General features: G+C 42.2%; 2 protein-coding genes across 2 annotated transcripts; both read right to left on the reverse strand.

Moving 5' to 3' along the window:
• Positions 1-157: 157 nt before the first annotated feature.
• LOC106942433 (zygotic DNA replication licensing factor mcm6-B-like) lies at positions 158-7,873 on the reverse strand. The gene is made up of 18 exons (XM_015025702.1): positions 7,620-7,873; positions 7,334-7,480; positions 7,072-7,182; positions 6,913-7,000; positions 6,656-6,817; positions 6,416-6,581; positions 6,180-6,328; positions 5,526-5,676; positions 5,290-5,431; positions 5,058-5,199; positions 4,869-4,976; positions 3,381-3,536; positions 3,108-3,236; positions 2,676-2,840; positions 2,441-2,564; positions 1,939-2,127; positions 1,703-1,842; positions 158-1,603 (listed from the first exon to the last, which is right to left on the reverse strand). The coding sequence occupies exons 1-18, from the start codon at positions 7,715-7,717 to the stop codon at positions 1,493-1,495; spliced, it is 2,478 nt and encodes an 825-aa protein (XP_014881188.1). The 5' UTR covers positions 7,718-7,873; the 3' UTR covers positions 158-1,492.
• Positions 7,874-15,126: 7,253 nt separating this feature from the next.
• On the reverse strand, positions 15,127-20,282 carry LOC106942431 (C-X-C chemokine receptor type 4-like). The gene is made up of 4 exons (XM_015025701.1): positions 17,886-20,282; positions 17,591-17,793; positions 17,226-17,509; positions 15,127-16,095 (listed from the first exon to the last, which is right to left on the reverse strand). The coding sequence occupies exons 1-4, from the start codon at positions 17,922-17,924 to the stop codon at positions 15,497-15,499; spliced, it is 1,125 nt and encodes a 374-aa protein (XP_014881187.1). The 5' UTR covers positions 17,925-20,282; the 3' UTR covers positions 15,127-15,496.
• Positions 20,283-22,274: the final 1,992 nt, after the last annotated feature.

Here is a 22,274-nt window from a genome sequence, read left to right on the forward strand (position 1 = left end):
CAAAACCAAAAATATTGTTTCACTATTAATCTGGCTTTACTCAGCTGCAAACAAAAACCTGTTGAAATGGATCAGTTCATGCATTGTTGACTTTTAGATATTTTTTTCCTTTACATTTTAACATTTCTTGTGGAAATGCTCCATAAGGATTTTATTCTTCTTACGGGAAGCATTTCTGAACACAGTATCCGTTTCCCTAGAGGTTTTAATTTCACTTTTATTGCTGTTTTTGTTTTTTTGACATTTGAGTGGATCAGGAGAGAAGAACCCACTCTGCTGATCAGGTTTTGGAATTGACCCGGACAATGTCTCGGAAGTATGGGTTCAGTGGAGCCGCATCAATTACCGCGTCAGTAACCGAGTGTGCGAGGCGTGAACGTTCCCCCAAGGGATTTTTCTGTAACGCCGTGTTAGTTCCTGCTTTGTCCCTCTGGTGCACATCAAACGTCACGCAGTCATAATAAAATCTTTAGTCTGTTTTAAAGATTTTTCCTTTCTAAATCATGGATTTTATCAGGCTTTTTAGAGGCCGCCTTTGGGTTTTTTGTGATGAAAGCGTTTGAGGAGCAACTCCTTTTTTTGGCCTGTCTTTGTTCCAAGATGTTGGTCCAGGTTTGTATTTTATTTTATTTTATTGGCCTTTTCCCTTTGTGTTTCTTCGCCTGTTTTTTCTCATAATGTTTGAACGTCAAACGTGGGACTGAAGTCTTTAGACTCTGGTGCAATAAGCGGACATTTGAAACTTTTCGGGAACTGAAAGCACACCCTGTGTTTATGTGTTTGTGGTTTTTTTCAGATTTGGAACAAAGTAGAGAATTCTCATGATTAAGATGTGCTGTACATATCCATTTAATAAAAAAAACTTTTGTTAGAATATGGCTTGTTTGTATGTTCTTTTTGTAAATAATTAAATTTTCAGTGGATATCGTGAAGTCGATGTATTTATAAAGCACTTTATAAACAGCTATCAACTACACCAAAGTGCACATACGGATAAAACAATAAATTAAAGACAGCACAACTAGATTGCAATGTCAGGCCTTGTCATGTTGTGACAGTAATGAGTTCAACCAGAACATAATGAAACTAGTGTTTCCTGTTGCCAGTGAACTGATCTCACCTAAACCCACAACAGAGTCTGGAGAATCCAAGCTACGCTGCACTGACGCAGTAACACAAAACGATTACAAATAAGCTCTCAAGTGATAATTGAAATGCATCTTCACCAACACGGATCAGTTTAAGAAAATTTTATCAATTAAACCAACATTCCTCACTCTTCATGTCATAATAATACAGCTTGAAAACAAGTTTTAAGTGTTGGTATTTGTATATCATACAGTTCATACAAAGTTCAGAAAAGCTCAACGGGCAGCGTTTATTTACAACACCTCACTTTGTTACGAGTCAAAAAGCAATCTTTGTACAGCAGAGATAAACTCAAACATCTGGAACCCTCCGACCAACGTCAGCAAAACACGTCTGACGTCGTTCAATCCTCCAGGATGTAGTTGGGGTTGACGACCAGGACGCCGTCTCCTTCTGAGCTCTCGGACTCTGAACCCTTCAACCCCACCTGAGACAACTCAATCAGGATGTGGTCCTAACGGGAAAAATTAAAAATAAATAAAATTCATCCAGAATTCAGCGTCAAGACAACAGGATTTAACAAAATGTTAAAAATAGTAAGAAGTTGACTCACGTAGTGGACCAGCCGGTGAATGACCTTCTCTATCAGCCCCTTCCTGTTGATGAGTTCTTCCTCGGAGTCGATCTCCGACTCGATCTCCTTCAGATACCAGTTAACCACCGCAGTCTTCTTCAGCTCCTCCTCTTCTTCAGCTACATTATGAATTAAAAGATGGCAGAGATACAGAGATGAGCAATGTGTGTGTGTGTGGTAGAATAAATCATTCTAAATGTGAGAGTTCTCCTCACCGTCCTCTGCTCTGCGCAGATGCAGCACCAGCAGGTTGGAGATGCGCTTGTACTCGGCGAAAGACAGACGGAGAGACGGCTTGGGCTGAGCGCCGAGGTCCGCGTGTCCGTTGACGTCTCCGTTCACGTGGCCGTTGACGCCGTCCACGTGGCCGTTCACTCCATTCACTCCGTTTGGGATGTTGTTGCCTACAGAGGGAAACGTGTTACTGTAATCCAGCACTTAGTCACACGATAAATTAAAATGAGCTCAATACTTTTAATTGTTTTGGGGGGTTTTTTTAACGCCACACTTTTTTCTTCCACTAAACTTGTCAATAGTCTGCACTTGTTTAGCAAAGACCTTTTTGCAGTGTGGCTAAATATTTCTGCATTAAAAATCCCTGCTTATAGGCTTTGAACCGACATAAAAAGCACAAAATACCAAATCTAATTGTTCAATCAACCAGCAGGTTGGGGGCATCGCGTACCCACCACGGATACACTGAACGATTGACCGTACCGTCCTCCTGCTGGGACTCTTCCTCCGTTTCTTCCTCCTGCTCCAGGTTGATGTCGGGCGTCTCCACCCTGATGATGGACTTGTTCAGAAGACGGAAAGCTTCCTTCACGTGTTTAGGCTGCACCTGGTTGCACGAAGAGACAGAGCCAACCACAGAGCTCACGCAAATTAGACAATGCGCGAAAAAAAAAAAAAAAAAAGGGGGAACAGATCTTGAGTCAGTCTGCAGCGTTACCTCGTCGCAGCAGTGCATGCGCGCCATGGCCTCCGAGAGGCGGATCATGCTCTCCAGCTGCCGCACCGTTATCCTCCAGGCGGACTTGGAGACGCTGCCGGAGCCGTCGCGCTGACGGAGACGCTTGTACTGCTCCACGATGAACTCCTCCGATTCGCTGGAGATCTGCGTTGGAACGCGGCACAGAGACGACGAGCATGTTTAGTAGAGCTTAGACTGACTTTAACAACAGACCCAAGCCTGAAGCAAACCCAACGTAATATGAGATTTAGCAGTGTGACTTCTCCCTCATATCGACCCAAGCAGCAGGGGTCTGAATGCTTCTGCTAGACTGTTACACCAGACACTCGACATCGTGATACATGGAGTTTGTATAGTTTCTACGATTGGCCAAGAAGTAAACGATGACGGAAGGAGTTAGGCTCCGCCCACCTTGGGCTTGAACTGCCGGGCGAACAGCAGGTATCTGCGGATCTCGTCCAGAGAGTAGAGCCTGTCCACAGACTCCTCCACGCGGGAGTGCAGGTCCACTATGCGTCTGGCGATGGCATAATCCGTGACCTGGGAATACAAAAAAGTCGATTACATCAGACGACTTTTCTTCTTCTCCTACAAAATTAACAGGATGCAAGAGAGACGGGATGAACGCCGCAGCTTGAAAAACAAACAGCAGAACATGAGCGACAGGAAAAGCAGAGGGCGCACCTCGTTGCATTCGTCCACCAGGATGAAGAAGAGGTCGAAGCGGCTCATGATGGGGGCCGTCAGGTTGATGTTCTGCTTCAGGCTCTTGCTGCGGTCGTAGCGCCCGCTGACCGGGTTGGCGGCGGCCAGGATGGAGGTGCGGGCGTTCAGGGTGGCCTGCGGCGGGAAGAGGACGAGTCTGAAACCGCTTCCAGCCAATCGGACCCAGATATAATTCAACACCACATGGACCCAGGAATGCGTCTCATCTTCTGACTCCTCGACTCTACGTCTATGTTTTGGGATACTTTTAACATTCCAGCCGCAAAGTTAAAGTATTTTAGGTGATAAACTAAAAATACAAACTTGAAAATGGAAGGAAAATAACCGGTGTGTTTTTTAGCACTTAATCTGAATCTTTGGGAGTCCATCATAGATCCTGTTGAGAAAATAAATTTGAAATAAGCTAGTTTTAAAACTTAACATGTCTTGATTCAAATGGCCTAAATTGTGGTTTTAAATCAGTGACTTATTCTGGCCTGTTGACCTTTGTTTTGCCTGTGGCTGCAGCGGATGGTTTGCTAGGATTGTTTGAACTGCCTTTTGTCTGTGTGGAGAGCAGTACAGGGGAGGTTCTGGCTTTTTGCACTCATTTGTGAAAGGCCGTAAACACTGCAGGGGTTTTAGGCTTCAGATAAGGGGTCAGAGATAGCTCCTGGATTGGATGAGCAAAGATACACCTTATTTGAATAAATTAAAGAAAAGAAGATAAAACTTTCTACACAGAAGTAACACATTAGATTTGCTCTTGCAACTCTCCAAAGATGTCTTTGCACGTCTTTGCTTTTCTTTCTTTCTTTCTTTTCCATTTATGTCAGGTAAATGAATGTATGTCTCCGTTGTTCTGCAGTTTCTGGTGTAAGTTTATGCATCGTCTTATATTGGATTAAACTCTGTAATTCTGTGACGTCAACACACATTGTTGTTTTCCTTGTGGCTACACGTGGCCCGCCGAGAGGACCTGGGATCCAGAGGAAGAGAGAGCCAAACTTTTTCCAAAGTTAACCTATTTTAGAATTTTCTTCCTTAACAATCCTCATGAGGGTTGAGGCGATTAATCAAATTAATTGTGAAGAAATGATTATTGAAATAACTGTCAATTAATTGTTAGCTGGATTGCGATAAATAATAATATTATTGTTTTGAGACCATTTTCAAGTAATGTATTGATAATGGCACAACAATGGAAGGATACCTTCTCAATGAACAAAAAAAATGGAACTGGAAGATATTTATAGATATGCAAAATAAAACATGGTCAAAATCAATAACTAAAAATGAAAAAACAAAAAAACACTTGCAACCAAAACCACAAATACGATAAATTACAAACAAAAGTACCCTTCAAAAAAATATTTATTAGGGTGGAAACCAATCCAATTTCAATTTATCGTAACTGATTCGCTGCCTACTGAGAGAAAATGTGAAACCGTCTGAGGCGTTTGTCACCTTGACTCCAGCCTTGGTGATGCTGATGGTCTGCTGCTCCATGGCTTCGTGGATGGCCACCTGGTCCTTCAGGTCCATCTTGTCGAACTCGTCGATGCAGCACACGCCCTGAGAGCAAACACGGCCCGTTTCAGTACAGAACGTCCTGCCGAAGCGCAATGAGATGCGTACCAACTCCTGAGCCCTCACGTTGTCGGCCAGCATCAGAGCTCCGGCCTCGATCACAAACTCGTGGGACTCCTCGTCGCGGACCACCGCGGCAGTCAGACCCGCGGCGCTGCTGGCCTTGCCGCTGGTGTACACGGCTCTGGGACTGAACTCCTCCACGTGCCTGAGCGAACACACAAACACATACATAAGACGGTTAAAGTCTGAATAAAGGCGAGTCGATGTTTTTTTTTCCCCCAAGCATGCTCCATACTTGAGGAACTGGCTCTTGGCGGTACTCGGGTCTCCGACGATGCAGACGTTGACGTCTCCCCTGAGCGAGGTTCCCTCCATGGTCGTCTTGGGAACGCCTCCGAACAGCATGAGCAGGATGCCGCGCTTCACCTCGTCGTTCCCTTAAACATCAACCATAAGCAGTCAGCTGAAAGGTCAGAAGCCTGGAGGAAGGAAGAAAAAAAAAAAATGGCCAGTGGAGGCTGGAGGTCTGACCGTGGATGGTGGGGAAGAGGCTGGTGCACAGGTTGTGGTACAGGTTCTTGTCCTGGCTCATCTCAAACACTTTCTCCCACTCCTTCTCCGTCATCTGACTCTTGATGCTTTCGGCCGTTTGCTCCTCGTCACGCAGCTCCTTCCCTCCAAACTGAAACAGGAAGAGGTGAACGGGGTGTCCGCAGGTTTCAGCAAGTCGATTTTAAGACTTTGTAAGACCTTGAGTGTCACCTTGAATGAAATTTAAGACCCCAAAAAAAGAAAAAAGCTAGCTAGCTAGCATGGATGTGCTAACAGCTAGATACCGGTAGCCTGAAGAAGTCTAAGCAAGACAAACTTTTGCCAGACAAAAAGTCCCGTGAAAGAGAAAGGAAAATAAACACATATACAAGATTGAGCATTTTATGATAACATTTAAGACCTGTGATTAACGTATTAAAGGCCAACTTGTTTTTTTATTAATCTTATGCCCTTCATTTTAGATACATAAAAATAATAGATTTTATTTATAATGAACTCTATTATTATATTTTGTATCTCAGATATTTAAATCTAAGACTGAAAATTATTTTTTGAAGAAAGCGCTGACACTCTGGAGAAGTTACACCAGACACCAAAACATTGCTAGTGAGGATGTTGGTGTGTGTTTCTTACTCGTGGGTTAGTCGGGGCCACGTTACAGGCCAGGAAGGCCAGTCTGTATGACAACTCTCTCACTCCCAGGGCCTTCAGTCCTCTCAGCCCCTCCGACTCCAACCCCTGAGGGCGTCCAGGAACACGAGTGCTGGTCTCCGCTCGCAGGCCTAAATAGATGAAACCCACAAAAACGGTCAGTAAAGTCCACAAGGTGACATTAGAAGTGCTTCAGCGCCTGGGGTTTTAACCCGTACCAGGAGTGCTGAGCTGGGAGACGTCCGGCACGACGATGAGGGTCCCCGTGAAGTCGCAGCGATCTCCGGCCTGAGCCGTCTCCACGGCCTCCGCCCTCAGGATGATCTCCAGCGAGCGCGGGATGGAGCCTCGAGGCAGCTCCGCCTGCGTCTCCTGGATCCGCACCTGCACGAGCGAGAACGTGTCAGATGCCTGCGGGCCGGGAATGGTTTGGGAACGCGAAACCTCCTTCACGCTACCTTCTGGAAGTCGATGAACTTGGATTTGTGCGTGTCAAGGTGGAAGCGGGAGCGGTTGTTGCAGACGGGGTTCCTGCAGATGGTCGGCGGGGAGTATTTGAACTGCTGAGGGACGTCCTTGATCACCGCCTGGCAGTCCATGCACAGGAAGGTGCCGCTCACCTGCAAAAAAAAAAATACACACACAGGAAGCAGAAAATGCGTTTAGGTTCGTGGACAAAATGCCAAAAACCTCAAAGTGACACGAGCCCTCTTACCAGCTCAGGGTGGACCGGGTGCGTCCTCACCACCTGACCGCTGATCTTCACCAGGGTGCCAATACGCATGGAGGACAGCTCACGGATCCTACGTTACAGACAGTAAATCAATGGCTTTCACCTCAAAACCAGCTGATTCAGGACTGGACAGTGTCTCACTTGTGTCTGGTGGGCAGATCCTCAATAGCGACGTAGAACTCTTTGTTGAGAGGAACATTCCCATGATCCCGGGCAAAGTTGCGAACAGCCCGGCAGAGGAAGGGATAAACCCTGGAAACGATTAAAGACCTTGATCAGTCTGGAGTTGTGATGATGGATGCGGCTGCTCCAGATGGGTTGGTGATTCCAGCCCCCAGCTCCGTCAACTTCCGTATTGGTTGTGTTACAAATCCAGTAGCTTGTGAATGAATGTAGGCTTTACCTGTAGTACTCCTCCTGGATGGTGGTGGCCAGCTCCTGGTTGAAGCCCTCCAGGTCTAGGAAGCTCACCAGCAGGGTGTTCCTCTCGGGCCTGATCAGCTCCTCGGCCTCCCGCACATACTTCACCTCCCCATCCCCGGTCTGAAACCTGCTCAGAACATAAAACTCGCATCAGTACAGCCGTGCAGGCCTCCGTCGTCGCAAATACGAACACCACGTGTTGTTACGATCAAGCGAGAGGCCCACACACAATGCAGCACCTACTGCTCATCTTCTCCTCTACTTACTCCTCTAAGAAGGCCTGGAATAACTTCTGGCATTTTTCAGCCAGCTCGTCCTTCACGGTCGTCCCGGCATTCTCCGCGGTTGCTGTGGCAACGTCCATGATGCAACACCTTCAAAACTGTAGGCAAAATACTTTAAGAAGAAGGTTTCTGCAGCGGACAGTTCGTCTCTTCTTCCGTTTCTTCAGCTTGCTCCCCCGCTGACAACAGAGGACTGTTTCGCGCGAAAAGTTAGGCCACGTGACGTTTGGCGCGCCACTCTCGGCCAATCGGAGCTGCCGTGTAGATATTTTTCCGGTTTGTAGCCAAACAGAGGATGAAACGTCAAATGACGGGTTGTTCCTCTGCGTTTTTTTTTTTCTTTCACCGCGGTGCGGTGTGTTTCCTACGGTACGGAGCCCCCCAGGGGACATGGGGATTTTTTTTTCTTTTCGCGGGGTAATCAGTCATCTGACTGTGTCTCCATTGTGTTCGTGTCTGAATGGTTTAAAGGGCTGCTTTCTGTGCCGTTCCATCTGAGCCTTAACAGACATAAACATCCAGTAAATAAATCGATTTTCAATTAGTTTTTTGCACCAAAGCGTTAATAATAAACACGTTTTATTATTATAAAACACAGCAAACTAATGGTGGTAGACGGCCGCACTGGATTAACTCGGGGAATCTCATCTGTCCGTGTATCAATCAACTCCAAACCTCTTCTTTGTTCTGTCACAATTATCGATTTATTTAATTTTTATTATGCTCCAAACTTTGCGAGGACTGACCACCCAGCTCACCCGCTTCCTCATACACACAGAGCCAGCAGCGTCACCTTCCCATTCATACTTCATGACAGTCACGCCCACATCGACACCCCCACCACCAGGTGTCAAAGCCGCTGCTCCTGTCATATCAATAATTTCTTATTTCATTCATATTGCTCTTATAGAGCCTCAGTGAAAATGTGTTTATTATTATTAACGAGTTGGTGCAAAAAAACTGATTGAAAATCGATTTATTTACTGCTTGTTTAGTCTGTTAAGGCTCAGATGGAACGGCACAGAAAGCAGCACTTTAAACCATTCAGACTATGAACACAATAGAGACACAATCAGATGACTTATTACCCCGCGATAATAACTCAATAGTCCATGGAAAAACCTTATAAGCTTGTATTAAAGCAGAAAGTACGGCGGCCACAGTAAAAAAGGCTTACAGTATCAATTATGCCACATGAACTGATCAGTAGATTATTGCAAGGGAACGCAAAACCTTTTGCGAGGGAACGCAAAAGTTTTGCGAGGGAACGCAAAAGAAAAAAAAAATCCCCATGTCCCCTGGAGGGCTCCGTAAGAAAACGACTGTTAAAGTTTTATTATATTTATTTAACATAACAGGTTTCAGAATGGCTCAGGACCAAACTAACAATTAGCTTCCAGTGCCTTTGAGGAATATTAATATAAAAACAATACACGGAAATCCATCCATTTATTTTAATTTTCCATTAAAATGTAAATGTATGGATTAACATTAAATGATCAAAAGTAAAGCTATTGTGATGCTATTTACTGTGAATAACTGTGTTTCTTAAATTCAGACTGTTTAAAGTAGACTTTGCTGACCCTGAAGATAAAATTAAAGCTACATGTACTGCTTTGTAATCAGGAATTTTGAACATTACAAACACACACACAATAATAGCAACTTTTGTAATTATTAAAATGTTTTTTCACCTAATATGGGTGGTAATACAAAACCATCTGAAAACATTAAGACACATTTGAAATGAATAATATGTCACATCTTAAAAAAAAGAGTAATGATCTCATTTCAAGCTATTGCTTTTAGCTTTTGAAATGTATTTTAATTGAAATACCTTTCAGTTACAATTTTGGCATGACAGCTTCTTGGGTGCACAGCTGCTGTTAGTTATACAGAAACTGATTTAATATAAACACATTTCGGCTAAAGCCACGGTTTGCAGAAATGTTGCAAAGTTTAAAAACGCAGCTACCAGCAGGGATTGTACCGTAGCACAGTGAAGACAGTCATCAATAGTTTGAGAAACTATGGCACAATGCAAACGTTTTAGAGAAAATGGATGTTTCCCCAGAACTGATAAAAAGACAAAAACTGTTTTCCCTCTTAAGGGAGTTCTCACTGCTTGTTTCTAAAAGCATTAGCTGGATAGCATTGTTTTTTCACATGTGATGTGCACTGTGTGTGATTGGTTAGAAATGTGGGGCTGACATGCTGCAGTGGGAGAGCCCTATGCATGAGTTTCTTGTGAAGTACGAAATGTTTTGGCCTAAAAGATCTTTAAACCTTGTCCTGTAATTTCAAGTTGACAAATTAATTTCCCCACATTATATTTTTTCCTATCAATCTGTTCAGGGTGGGTGTGCCCCCCGTTTCACTGTAATAGTTAGACATGATGCTCAACACAGACAAACTACTTCAATAGCACAACAGACTTATGGACCTTAGGAGATTTGAATAATTATTATATACCACAACAGAATTTATATAGCTAGAATAAACGACGTAGAGTTTTATGACTGTGCTCTTTTATGTGCACTATTATGCAAATAAACGACAAAAATTCAAAACAATTTAATCTATTCTGTTTTTGAGGGACCATAAAAATATTGTTGCAATTCCCTCAAACGGCCGCTTGGTGGCGTCGATCACTCATGTTACGAGTAACATGATATTTAAGCTAATTCCTGACTGTTTGATATTAAGGCAGCCACTACAGTTGGAAATATAACATCCCTATAAACTTTATAAAGTTACTTTAGTTAGTTTTTAGTAAAATAAGTATTTGATGCGATACAACCCACAAAGCAACGTTTTGGTTCCCACATAATGGTTAGCTGCCTGTGTCTCACACACACACACAGCATAGTCAGTTGCATTAAGATAAAACACCTCCTGACCTGAACTCGTTTCACTATCATATTTTTCACTACAGGCTTCTTTAAAAACTTATGGCAGCAAGAAAGGAACTGCGCTTTTGAACAATTAGTTGATAAAAAAAAAAAGTAAGAAAATTTGGAGCTCTTCTAGCTCCATTGGTGAACTAATTATTAATTGCAAATAAAAAGCAAATTGGTTTCTTACTGGTATAGATGTTAACATTATTGCTTTGCAACAATGTTGACAAGAAGGTTTTGGATTTAAATTCCTATCAGAGCCTTTGTGCATTGAGTTTGCTTCTTCCTGTGCACACATGGGTCTCTCTGGGTATTCTGGTTTCTTCCCACTGTCCAAAAATATGCATGGTAGTGTAATTGGCCCCTCTAAATTGTCCCTGGGGGTGAATGTGTCCTGCACGTCCTGATGTTGCTCTGTGAAGGACTGGCGAATCTTTCTCAAAAACCAATGACCTTAGGTGATATGTAACAGTCCCTATGCAAGGATAAGTGGGTATAGATAATGGATGGAAAGATGAAAAAGAAATCCTGTGTCAAGTTTCTTTTCAGCATCCCAAAGAGGCAGCTACCAGTGCCCTGCACAAGAATACTTGCACAGATTTTGGGGACAAGAAAAAATATCCCATTTGGCCTCTGGTCACTCTCTGCAGCTTTCTGTCCCAGCACCACATGAGTTCTTCTCTGAAACTCATTGATCTCTATTTTAGTGTTCACACAATTCTCACGCCTACACCTGCTGAGGTCAACTCAGAGACCCCTGCCAGGCTATTGGTTTCACCTGTCACATTGTACGGACCTGCCAGGAACAAGGCAGGAAGTTATTGTGGACCATTTGGATGCAGCCCAGCCTCTCTCCCCTTTTTGACTTCTTCTTTTGTCTTGACCTCTGGTGTTCCCACAATTGTTCAGTGACAGGAAGCTCAGCTCATATGAATATGAGGGAACCCGACCATCTGTAAGGCAAAACACAAAAGCCCACCAACACTCCCACAACAGCACTGCCACAATAGTTGCTACAATGTCTGAGAAGAATCAAGAAACTAAAAAATGGTTTTATCACCAATTATTTTGGAGAGTTCTTTGCGTGCATTGTGAAATAGACCAAACCCAGCAACAGCTAGTTATATCTAGTGCTAAATACTGATAAAGTGCAACATTTAGCATGCAAGACTCAGGCACAGATTAAATAGCGGGCTACTTGTACAGACATTGAACCTCCTCATGCAGACAAATGAAACTTTTGATGCCATCAGGCCAGATCAAGCAGGTGAAAAATAAAACAATGGGAAGAAACTGTTGCACGAAAGGCAGGATATGAACAAGAAGTGGGGAAAAAAAGTTTAAAGGAGGCTGTTTCCTGGTGTGTTTGTGTTCTGGCTGTGACACATTGTCTTTATTTTGGTGACGTGCTTCTTTGCACTAAATTTCAAACCAAACCTAGTCAAGTTAAGGGTTTCAACATTCACAACAGACAAACCGATTCACTGTCTTTCTGGTCCTCAATTTTACGCCACTAGGAATTCTTCAGGATGTATTTATAATTTAGCATTATATCAAACTCACTCCTTCTTCTCCATACAAAACGAGAGTACTGTCGTGGTTTTTCAGCCTCTGTTAAACATATTTTTGGATTATGTGTAATTAACTTTATTTGAGATAAATGATTTCAAGATCGATAAATATATACAAACACTTGTTCCTCATTCTAAATATGTGTAAAGAGTGATCTGTATTAATTTCTGAAAGGAAATAATTTGTCCATTAGTTAGAATTTGATAGATTTGTAATACTTGAAAATAGATCTGTGTAACTTATCAGTGATACATTATGTTGTATTATGGTACTTCAACATGTCAGCAGGGTTACTTTTGCTGAATAAGATAAAAGAACAGGATGCTAACACAATGCTAATAGAAGTACTAGCTTCCTTACATTCATTTTTGTCTCTGTAAATATGAAACATGCCAAATCCCATTGCTTTTTGTTGTCAACTTTTCAGTGTTTTTTTTTTCTTATTCAGTTTGAGGTTTATGTATTACCAAGCTGCTAGCTTAGCATGTTAGCACGTTTACTTGCCTGAAAAAGGACAGTTGTGAGGACTTTTCTCAAAACCTCTGCACCTTGTAGCATAGTTTCTTCTTTAATTTTTGTATGTGGCTAAAAATGTTCATCAAATCTGGTGCAGGAAGGCAAAGGCAGAAAAACAGAAGGTAGCCTATAAGAGGGAAATGTTTCAGGGAGAAACCCGATCATGCCATTTGGTCTTATTTTGACCTGCTAATTAAAGAAAAACAACTTTAGTTTCCAAGTAATAACAGCAAAGTAATTTGAATATTTTATGGAACAATACTGTATGTAGTTTGTCAAATAATCCAATACACTAACATTTGCTCTTTTCTTGGAACTCATTAAAAACTGTTTGTTTTAGTTACAGCAGTCTTGCTTATGTAGAGAACTTAAAAAAAAGAGGGGGGGGGGGAATAGATTTAAAAACACATCTTACAGTGTGTTCATAAAACCACAAACCTAAAGTAAATGCAAAATGCAGCAGTAGATTAAAGCATGAATTAAACACGAGGTTAAACAAATTCACTAAGTTCTTACAGCTCATACTTTGTATGAAACCACAAAACAGGGAAAGGGTGCAAGAAAATGTTGGCTTTGCCAACAGCCCTGAAAAGAACTTTGCTTTCATTATTAGAAATTAATTGGCTGTCTAATTAAACTGCATAATTAAAGAAGAAGGACTTTGGTGAAAGATGTTGACCAAGAACTGAATCATTACCAAATCAGAGTTGCAGTTCTCCTTTATGAAGTTCTCCAGAAGACTCTCCACTATTCAGGCATTTCAAGCAACCCACTTGAATTTTACCATACAAGATTGTCAGACCAAAATGTAAAAATTTGATCTTAATGGCCTTATTTCTGGAGGAAAACAAACCCGGCCCATCACCTGGCTAGCGATGTCCCTAGTGTACAGCATGGAAATGGGAGCATCGTACTGTGTGAATGTTTCTCTTTGGTAGGAAGTTGGTGATTAGGCCAGTTATTCTTGTCATTTTAACATATTTTAATAAATAATAAAAAAAGTTTACTTTGTCATGATGTAGTATTGTGTAGAGTTTGTAAGGAAGCAATGAAATAAATTGGAATAAGGCTGTAGGTTTAAAACCCATTCCAGATGCTTGTTGACCAAAGCTAATAGGTGATAGCAAAACTGACTAACTAATCATTTTTTTTTGTTTTTGTTTTTTTGTATTTTTTTCAAACTATGTAGCCCCTTTGTTTTCTTTTCTTTAACATTTTTCTTTAAACGAGAAGGTGACTGGTGATTTAGTCAAATTAAACAGCAAAACTCCAACTCCAATTAAAACGATCAACTTTCTGCTATAACAGGCATTATTTGCGAAGCTGCCTCAGACCTTTCAGAGTCACTGGTGTTTAGTGAAGCAACTCTCTGTGTTGATGAGAGCAGACCTCCTCGGGGCGTTTTAATTGTTTTAACTGCTTGTTTTTCCTAAAATGAGCAGCAGGAAGTCTTTCCTGTTTTGAATACACTATGAATAGAAGGGAATTGTGTGTGTTTTTGCTTCTGCCTATGCATTCGTGAATGTGTCCATGACAGATGGGAGAAGGTGGGGGTCGGAAAGGATGGCAAACCACAAACCAGGTAAGTGTGTTTTCCACATATGGCTCTGTAGATACACGATCCACTTCAGACCTGGATGTAGACGGTGATTCATGACTCGGCTGCCACGGCCGACTCTCTTCAGCATCTCCGCACGATGTGGTTTATTTTCCTTTCCTCTCTCACACCACTCTCTTCTTCATCACCTCCTCCTCGTCTCATCAGGAAACAGGAACTTCCAGCTTCTGTTTCTGTCACTTCCAAGTGGAAGTAAGAAATGTGGGAAGCTCTCCTCTCGATGTGTGTGCATTGGGGGTGTTGGAAAAGGCCAACCTCTTTGACCTGCTTGTTTTTCCTCCTCTTCCCACGTAGAGCAGGCAAACTGTTTATATAATCAAAACAAACCGAGCTCGGTTTCACACACTGCGATTGAAACACACCTGGTTATCACACACCCGCTCTCGGGACGGTTTCATTTCTCGAAGCCTTGCTTTTGCCCCGCATCAGTGAACCCAGATGCCATGCAGCTCAGTGCTAACCAAGTAACGTAAAGGGACGGACGATGGTCAATGAGATCAAACATCATCAGTGCAACACGTTTTTATCCATCTTAGCATGTTCGGCTGTGATTCTCCAGTTCTCCCTCACAGCACAGGTTACACAAAGCACAACACAAGTATTTCCAAAGAGCAATTAGGGATTTGAAGCTTTGAGATAAGAGCAGCTATCAATGGGAGATCAGGTAGGAAAATAAAGCTTAGTTTTAATTTCCACATTTCCTGCTACTTTTTGGTATTTATTTTAAATGTGTTTCCTCATCTCTGTACCAGACTCTGGAAGGACAGGAACTATGTTTATGGGTATTATGAGAATATTCGTTAGCTGTGAGATACCAAATGGACAACAGGGAATTCAATCAGTTTCAAACAGGAAGCACAAACAAAAAAAAACACACTTTCATTACTTGGTTTTATATATTTTATTACAAACATGTACAAAGTTACAATATGTACACAGGCAGGGGCGCAACTTTGCACTTTCTGAAGTGTAGAAAGTGCATGTGCAGTAGATCACATCATTTACACATGCACCAACAGCTGTTAAATACAGAAAATACTGACTAGAAATCATTTTTACATAAGGAATATGGTGCATGCCCTTTTTGTTTTTGCGCCACTAAACACAGATATATGAATAATATTTACAAGTGAAACTCTACAGAGGAGGAGAAGTCATGGACCAGCAGACTGCACCTCATTATTCTCATAATTTCTTTAAACCTTCTTACAATTATCACATAATATGTACAGAAGGCAGCGCAGCTCGGAGAGACCTTAGCTGGAATGTAAACTGGAGGATTCCGTCTCGGGGGTCATTGAAGTCCCGTTGCGTCTCCAGGGTAAAATCTTCAAACTGGAGGCCCGACTCAGAGTCAGGGCCCTCCGGGCCGAGCTCTTGAACCCGGCCCCCAGAAACGCGTAAAGCAGCGGGTTTAGGCAGCAGTGTGCGAACGCCATGGGCTCCGCCACAGACAACCACACGCCCAGAGCCGCCTCCAGCCTGCAGCAGCGGGGCAGGACCTCCAGACGCAGCAGCGCGTCCACGGAGATCCCCGCTCCGTACGGGAGCCAGCAGATGAAGAAGCAGAGAACCAAGGCGATCGTGGTCCTGACCGCCCGCCGCTTCTGCCTCTGGCCCCCCAACGGGCCTGGCCGGGTCAGCCTGGAGACGATGACGCAGTAGCACACAAGAAGGACCAGACCAGGGATCACCAGGCCCACCAGGACCAGCTGAAGGTGGAAGACGGCCACCCAGACGGGGGCGTTTTCTTCGGGGTAGAAGCGCTGGCACACGGTGGCGCCCTCTCCGCCTTCCTGAGTCCGAGCAAATATCATATCTGGGACGGCCAGCAGGGTCGCAGGCAACCACGCACCTGTAGAGCAGAGGAGGACAAAATGAGGTTTCAGAACCTCGTTTGGGTTTGTGGATCATAGCACCATCATCTCCAGTAGCTGCGTTTCCATTAACCGTAAAAGTGTGCAAATTGAAATGACTAGAATTAATTTGCTTAATGGAAAAAAGCGTTTTCGAGAAATCTCACGGTTTTCGATAAAAATTTTAAAAAATCGTGCTAGGATGAGCTGTTTTTTTTTTTTTCCAGTCACGTTGAAATAGGTCTATTTCGTAAAACTGCAATGGAAACACTTTCTTGGCTTCCTAGTCAACAGCCGGATGTTATTACTGGTGAAAATGACGAAGAAGACGACAGGAAGTAGGAGGAGGATGTTGATTAGCTTAGTTTTGTTTAGAGTTTTTTTCAATCCCTCTGATAGTTGACAGATGGTGAGCGCTAGGCCATGCGTGAAATATGAATATATGCTCATATCATGTAACTGTTTACATCAGTCTCTGCCAAGGTTTTTAATGGCTTATGGCCTAACATAACAACAATAATTTGGTTTATATACAGACAAAAAATGTGTTTATTTTTTCAAGTCATATTTCCACTATATTATTCATTTCCTAAGTTATTAAGTGTCATAGTTCCAAAATATTTAATTCACAAGCATAAATTAAATATGCTTGTGAATTACTATTTAATATTTTCAGATTAAATGTTTAGTTAGGAAGCTAGACATTCAGTTCCCAACTAAATGGTAAGTCTGAGCAAAACATGTATTTCTCAAAATAGATATTTAGCTACATATTAAATATTCATTTTGCTAACTAAATATTTACATACAAATTAAATATTTAAACATTTAAAAATATTAATTTAACTTTCAAACTAAATATTTAGTTTTCAGACTAAAAATTTTGCTCCAAATTTAATATTTATTGTGCTAAGTAAATATTTAGTTAAAGTAAAATAAAAAAAAAAAAAAATACAGTTTAGCTTTACAAATGGCATCCCAATGAAACTTTTCATCCAGCAAGTCAAATGTCAGAAATTTTTTATGAATGTCTGTCGTTCTGTCTTGTTTTATCATTTCAACGGTGACCTCAGATGTCTCTTCTGGTTTTGGTGTAAAGGAGAATGCTGATCTGCTGCTTGGTACTCACCTACATAAACCGCCTTGTGTGCCAGCAGCTGCCTCAGCTCACCGGTGTTTGTGCCCGTTGCTCGGACCACTGCCAAGTAGCGGTCCAGGCTGATGAACGCCAGGATGAGCACGCTGCCGTACAGGTTGACGGTGTAGATCACGTGCACGCCGATGCAAGCGGCCCCTCCAAAACGCCAGTCATCCAAGGCTGCATCCACTGCCCAGAAGGGAAGTGCCAGAACAAAGAGGAGGTCGGCAGCAGAGAGATGGAGTCGATACCAGTCTGTCAGGCTGCACTTTGACCTGCAGGCATAGAAACAATCTGATCAATGCACTCATTTTATCTCTCAGTGCACCTGCTCCCGCTTTCCCGTCCTCTCTCACCTGCGCTGGCAGCCCAACACCACGACCACCAGACCGTTTCCGGTTATGCCCAAGACGAAGATTATGGCGTAGACCACGGGTAAGAAGACCCGATGAAGCTCGGCGGTCATCCCGTGCTCCACATTGCAAGACTCTTCCAGGTTCTCTCCATCGTCCCAGAAGCCAGAGCCAGAGCCTGTGTCGTTGAAGTCAAGGTAGACGTGCTGAAGGCACACGATAGAAGATGAAGAAAGGTTTATTCCCAGATTTGTGAGAGTTCTCTGAAAGTTGTGGTGTGCAGCTGAGCCAAGCTTACCTCATAGTACGACATGATGGAGGCGGTCTCCCTTCTCATGAGAGTGAAGCCAAGACTTCCTTCTCAGGGTTTTTATAGCCGTGCTCATGCTCCACCTCCAAACACCCCAGTGCATCTGTCTACCGGCTTTTTTCCTGTTTTCGAGGTGTCAGGTGTTAATACTGGATCTATCACAGGATGCCATGTGCATGTCTGAATTGTTTTAGCCCCTGAGACCTATGGCTTGTAATCCTCAGGGTCAATTGGCAATAGGAAAGACCGCTGCTGAGAAGCAGACAAAATGTGTGTGTGTGCGTGTGTGTGTTGCTGGGTTACATCAGGACAAGCCGACAGTGAACGTATACGTGCGTCACTGTCTTGCACGATGCATGAAAGCATGTAGAAATGCACATGCATGAGAGGGAGAAAGATAGAGAGATCCCTGATGAAAAAAGTAGAGTGTTACATCCTGTGAGATGGCTATCAGACTTCCTCTGGTCAGTTCTGGTAAACACCAGGCTGCAGGACCTGCTCTGATCTTCGCCAGTGAAGCATCACGGCTGTGTCTCTGGCATCAGATTGTCACCTCTCCAAGAGAAAAGTGAAGGAGCGCTCTGATTTTAAGCTCTGACTTCATGAAGACGGACTGTGCCAACCGATTCACTTAAGGAGAAACAGTCTAATTGAAGGGCATTTAATCTAATTTGAAATCTGTAAGTATAACACACTTTGCCACTTTTCCCATGAAGTTTTGGTAGATACAGTCCAATCCGAAAAGCATTCACACGCACCTTCAAATGATATCAAGTTATTCTCCTTCTTCAAAATTCTACACACCAAAACCTCATTATGACGATTTTTGCTAATTTATTAAAAATAGAACGCCAAGTAATCACATTTATGCAAGTGTTCACAGCTGTTGCTCAATACTTTGTTGATCCAGCTTTGACATCAATTACAGTCTCAACATGTTTTTAAATATAATGCCACCGGTTTGGTCCATTCTTCTTCAGGTTGGATGGAGACCTCTGTGCCGGCATTTTCAGATCTCTCCAAAGATGTTCAGTTAATTAAGTTTGGACTCTGGGCTGGCTTGGCACCTCCAGAACATTCCCAGAGTGGTTCTGAAGTCTTTGAAATCTTGGCCTTGTGCTTTGGGTCGTTGTCCTGGAGGACATTGAACCGTTTTGTTTTGTTTCGTTTCTCCTGGTCAGAGTCCTTCAGGTGCCTCCCAATGTGCAGCCATGTTTGTTTTATTAAAAAGTGGCTTTCATCTGGCCTCTCACCATCCAGACCCGATTGGTGTATTGCTCCAGAGATGATTATCCTTCTGGAAGGTTCTCCTCTCTCCACAGAGGAAGGCTGGAGCTTTGACAGAGTGACCATTGGGCTCTTGGTCACCTCTCTGACTAATGCTCTTCCCTCTCCGGTCGCTGAATTTAGACGGCCAGCTCTAGGAAGAGTCCTGATGGTTCCACACTTCTTCCATCAACCAAAGACGGAGGCAGCTGAGCTCATTGGGACCCTTCAAAGCAGCAGAAATGTTTCTGGATCCTTCCCCAGATTTGTGTCTGAAGACAATCCTGTCTCAGAGGTCTTGAAACAATTCCTATGGTTTCATGGTTGGTGTTTGACCTGTGACCTGCACAGTTAACTATGGTACCTCATATGGACAGGTGTGAACTTTAACAAATCAAATCCAATCAACTGAATTTGATGTTTCTAAAAGGTGGAGGTTCACTCCATCTTTTAGAAACATCTCAAGGATGATCAATAAGCAAAGGCTGTGAATATGAATGCAAGTGTGTATTTGTCGTGGTTGTCTGTTTTTCTGTTGTCATAATGAGATATTAGTGAGTACAATTTTGAGGAAAGAGATTAATTTAATAACATTTGGGATAGGGTTGTAACATAGCAAAATGTGGGAAAAGTAAAGCGTGAACACTTTCTGAATGCTCTGTGCATCATCCAAGTATCTTCAGTCATTGTGGACGGTGATGCTGTGGTCAGGATGGATCTCTTAGATGTTCAAACTCAGGCATTTTAAAGAACATCCTTTAAATGTTACGTCCGAAGCCGCATCATGTCTAAACAGCTTATTTGAATAAAGGACCGCATTCCTATCTCCCATCTGCGTCTGATGTAGACTCAAGTGTCTCTGCAGACACATTTCCTGACTCTGCTTTGACTGGAAATCTCCATCCTCTAACAATTCACTTAACCCATAAGTAAACAGTGAGCCTACTCCAAAAACAAACTTTAAGAAAACTGTCACAAGCGTTCCCCCCTGGCCTCTTATCTGCTTCTCACTTTCCCCCCACCCTTCCTCAATGTTCTCTGCTATCAGCACAGAAAAATCTCCCAAAACACACCACCGCTTGGCTGTTTGGGGAAAACATGCAAATTAATGAAATTAATGAAAAATATACATTTTTCATACTACTTTTTTTCAGAAAAAATTCTATTTGGAGATAAACACGTGTATTCCCCCTATTGTGGGAGAATAAAGGATATTTCTATTATTTGGAACATCTTATTGATTTTTTTATGGCTATCACAACAACTGCAGAAGTGGGCAAATCGCTGGGTTTGACTACACCCAGAAGTTTCCAAAAAATAATTGCAGTTTTCTTTCAACACAACGAATTACTTGCTAGTAAGACAAATAATTAAACTTATCAGTATTTGGGAGGTGGCGCCACCTTGTGGACTGAAATGCTGGAAGCAAGACTACCGTTTGATTAAAAAACAAAAAAGCTTAGTAAAAATTACAACTGTTGCATTCTTTGCAATAATACAGTTGTAATGCAATATGTTGAATCTAATAGTATTATGAAAATAGTATAATTGAGGAGCAGTTACTTGTGAACTGAGACGATGAGGTTTATGTTACATCTGGTGTAACACTAACATAGCATTTATTTAAAAAAAAAATACAACAAACAAAAAACATCAACATGGTAGTGTGATGGTCAGGATACTTTCTAAAATAAGAAAAGCTGTAGCCTGCATGTCCTAAAAAAAAGGGCAAATATTGATATTTAAATGGTTGAAATTGCTTAAACATTACAGACGTAGGTAGATACAAAAAACATCATAAGGAAGAAACTGAAGGAATCTTATTCTGATATGAATCAATGGCATCGGCTTATGTTGTATGTGGATGAAGATATTTTAAGTACTATGTGACAGAAATAAGTAAAAAAAAAAAATAACAGCCTATACCAAAGTACAAGTATACGCTTTAGTATTAATGTATTTAGTCTTAGACTTCTCTTTATGCTTTCAAAAGCCAACTATACTTCACTGTGCTATTCTTAAGCATTCACAATAAACATTTTGTTCTATGATTGGCATTTCCTTGAATTTTGTTATCAGATAACTTTGCAAGAACAAAAGGGAAACAACACCTTGTTTGTGGTGTACCTAATTTTGAGGTCACAGCTTGTAAAGATGTGTGAAGTCTTAAAATGAATTATCTATTGCATCAGCAAGTAATCTTAGGCTGAATTTAACAAGTAAGATTTTTTTTTTTTTCGTCGGCAATAAATGTGGCAGGTGTTGCACTACAGAGTGCAACACCTGTAGTGCAGGTGCAAAAGATAAACTGGTAAAAATGTTTAAATACATTTATTCACAGTTAAGTTGCATGGGGATTTCAATTTAATTAATTTTTAGCAAAAACACAAACAAACAAACAGATGAACGTGAACGTCTATGGAACTGCAACAATACTTTAAGGAAAACAAATCCAACAGAATTAGAGTAGTGAATTCAAACAACTCTTCAAAAAGAGTTAAAATAATCAGAGGCCCTCTGCTTCGATAAAGACGGACGCCTCTGACCGTGTTGTTGTTAGGATGTTTCTCTGATTATCACGCTGCTGCTCCCCCGCAGCTGAACGAGAAGATCTCTGAACTCGCACGTCTTCTTCGGTGCTCTCCTTGGGGCGCGGACGTCTGCTGATGCTGGGGCCTTCGGGGCCGCTGATGACGGAACGAGTTCAGTCACACCGTCCTCAGCACAACCCTCCGTTTCTGGACTTATTTGATCTCTGGTGTCGCTGACGCTGCTCAAACTCCTGATTGGGTTGTCGACCATGGCTTTTGTTTTTGTGTGCTGGTGCAGACTGTTGTTTTGGAGACGCTGCTGCTTAGCAACGCGGGAACCTTGAGAACTACCCCTCCTCTTCCTCCTCTTCTTCTTCTTCTTCTTCTGATTTTCTGCCATGGAATTGGCCCGTCTCAGGTTCCGGGCACAGATGGAATATCACATATTAAGCTGTTATATCTAAAAAAAAAAAAAAAAAAAAAAAAAAAAAAAAAAAAAAAAAAAAATTTTTTTTTTGAAAAAAAAAAAATTTTTAACCTTTGAAATTTTTCCCCCCTTTTTTTTTTTAAAAAAATTTTT

Source organism: Poecilia latipinna, unplaced genomic scaffold (genome assembly GCF_001443285.1).
Source record: "Poecilia latipinna isolate Pla-1442-1.1 unplaced genomic scaffold, P_latipinna-1.0 Scaffold4269, whole genome shotgun sequence".
Classification (NCBI taxonomy): domain Eukaryota; kingdom Metazoa; phylum Chordata; class Actinopteri; order Cyprinodontiformes; family Poeciliidae; genus Poecilia; species Poecilia latipinna.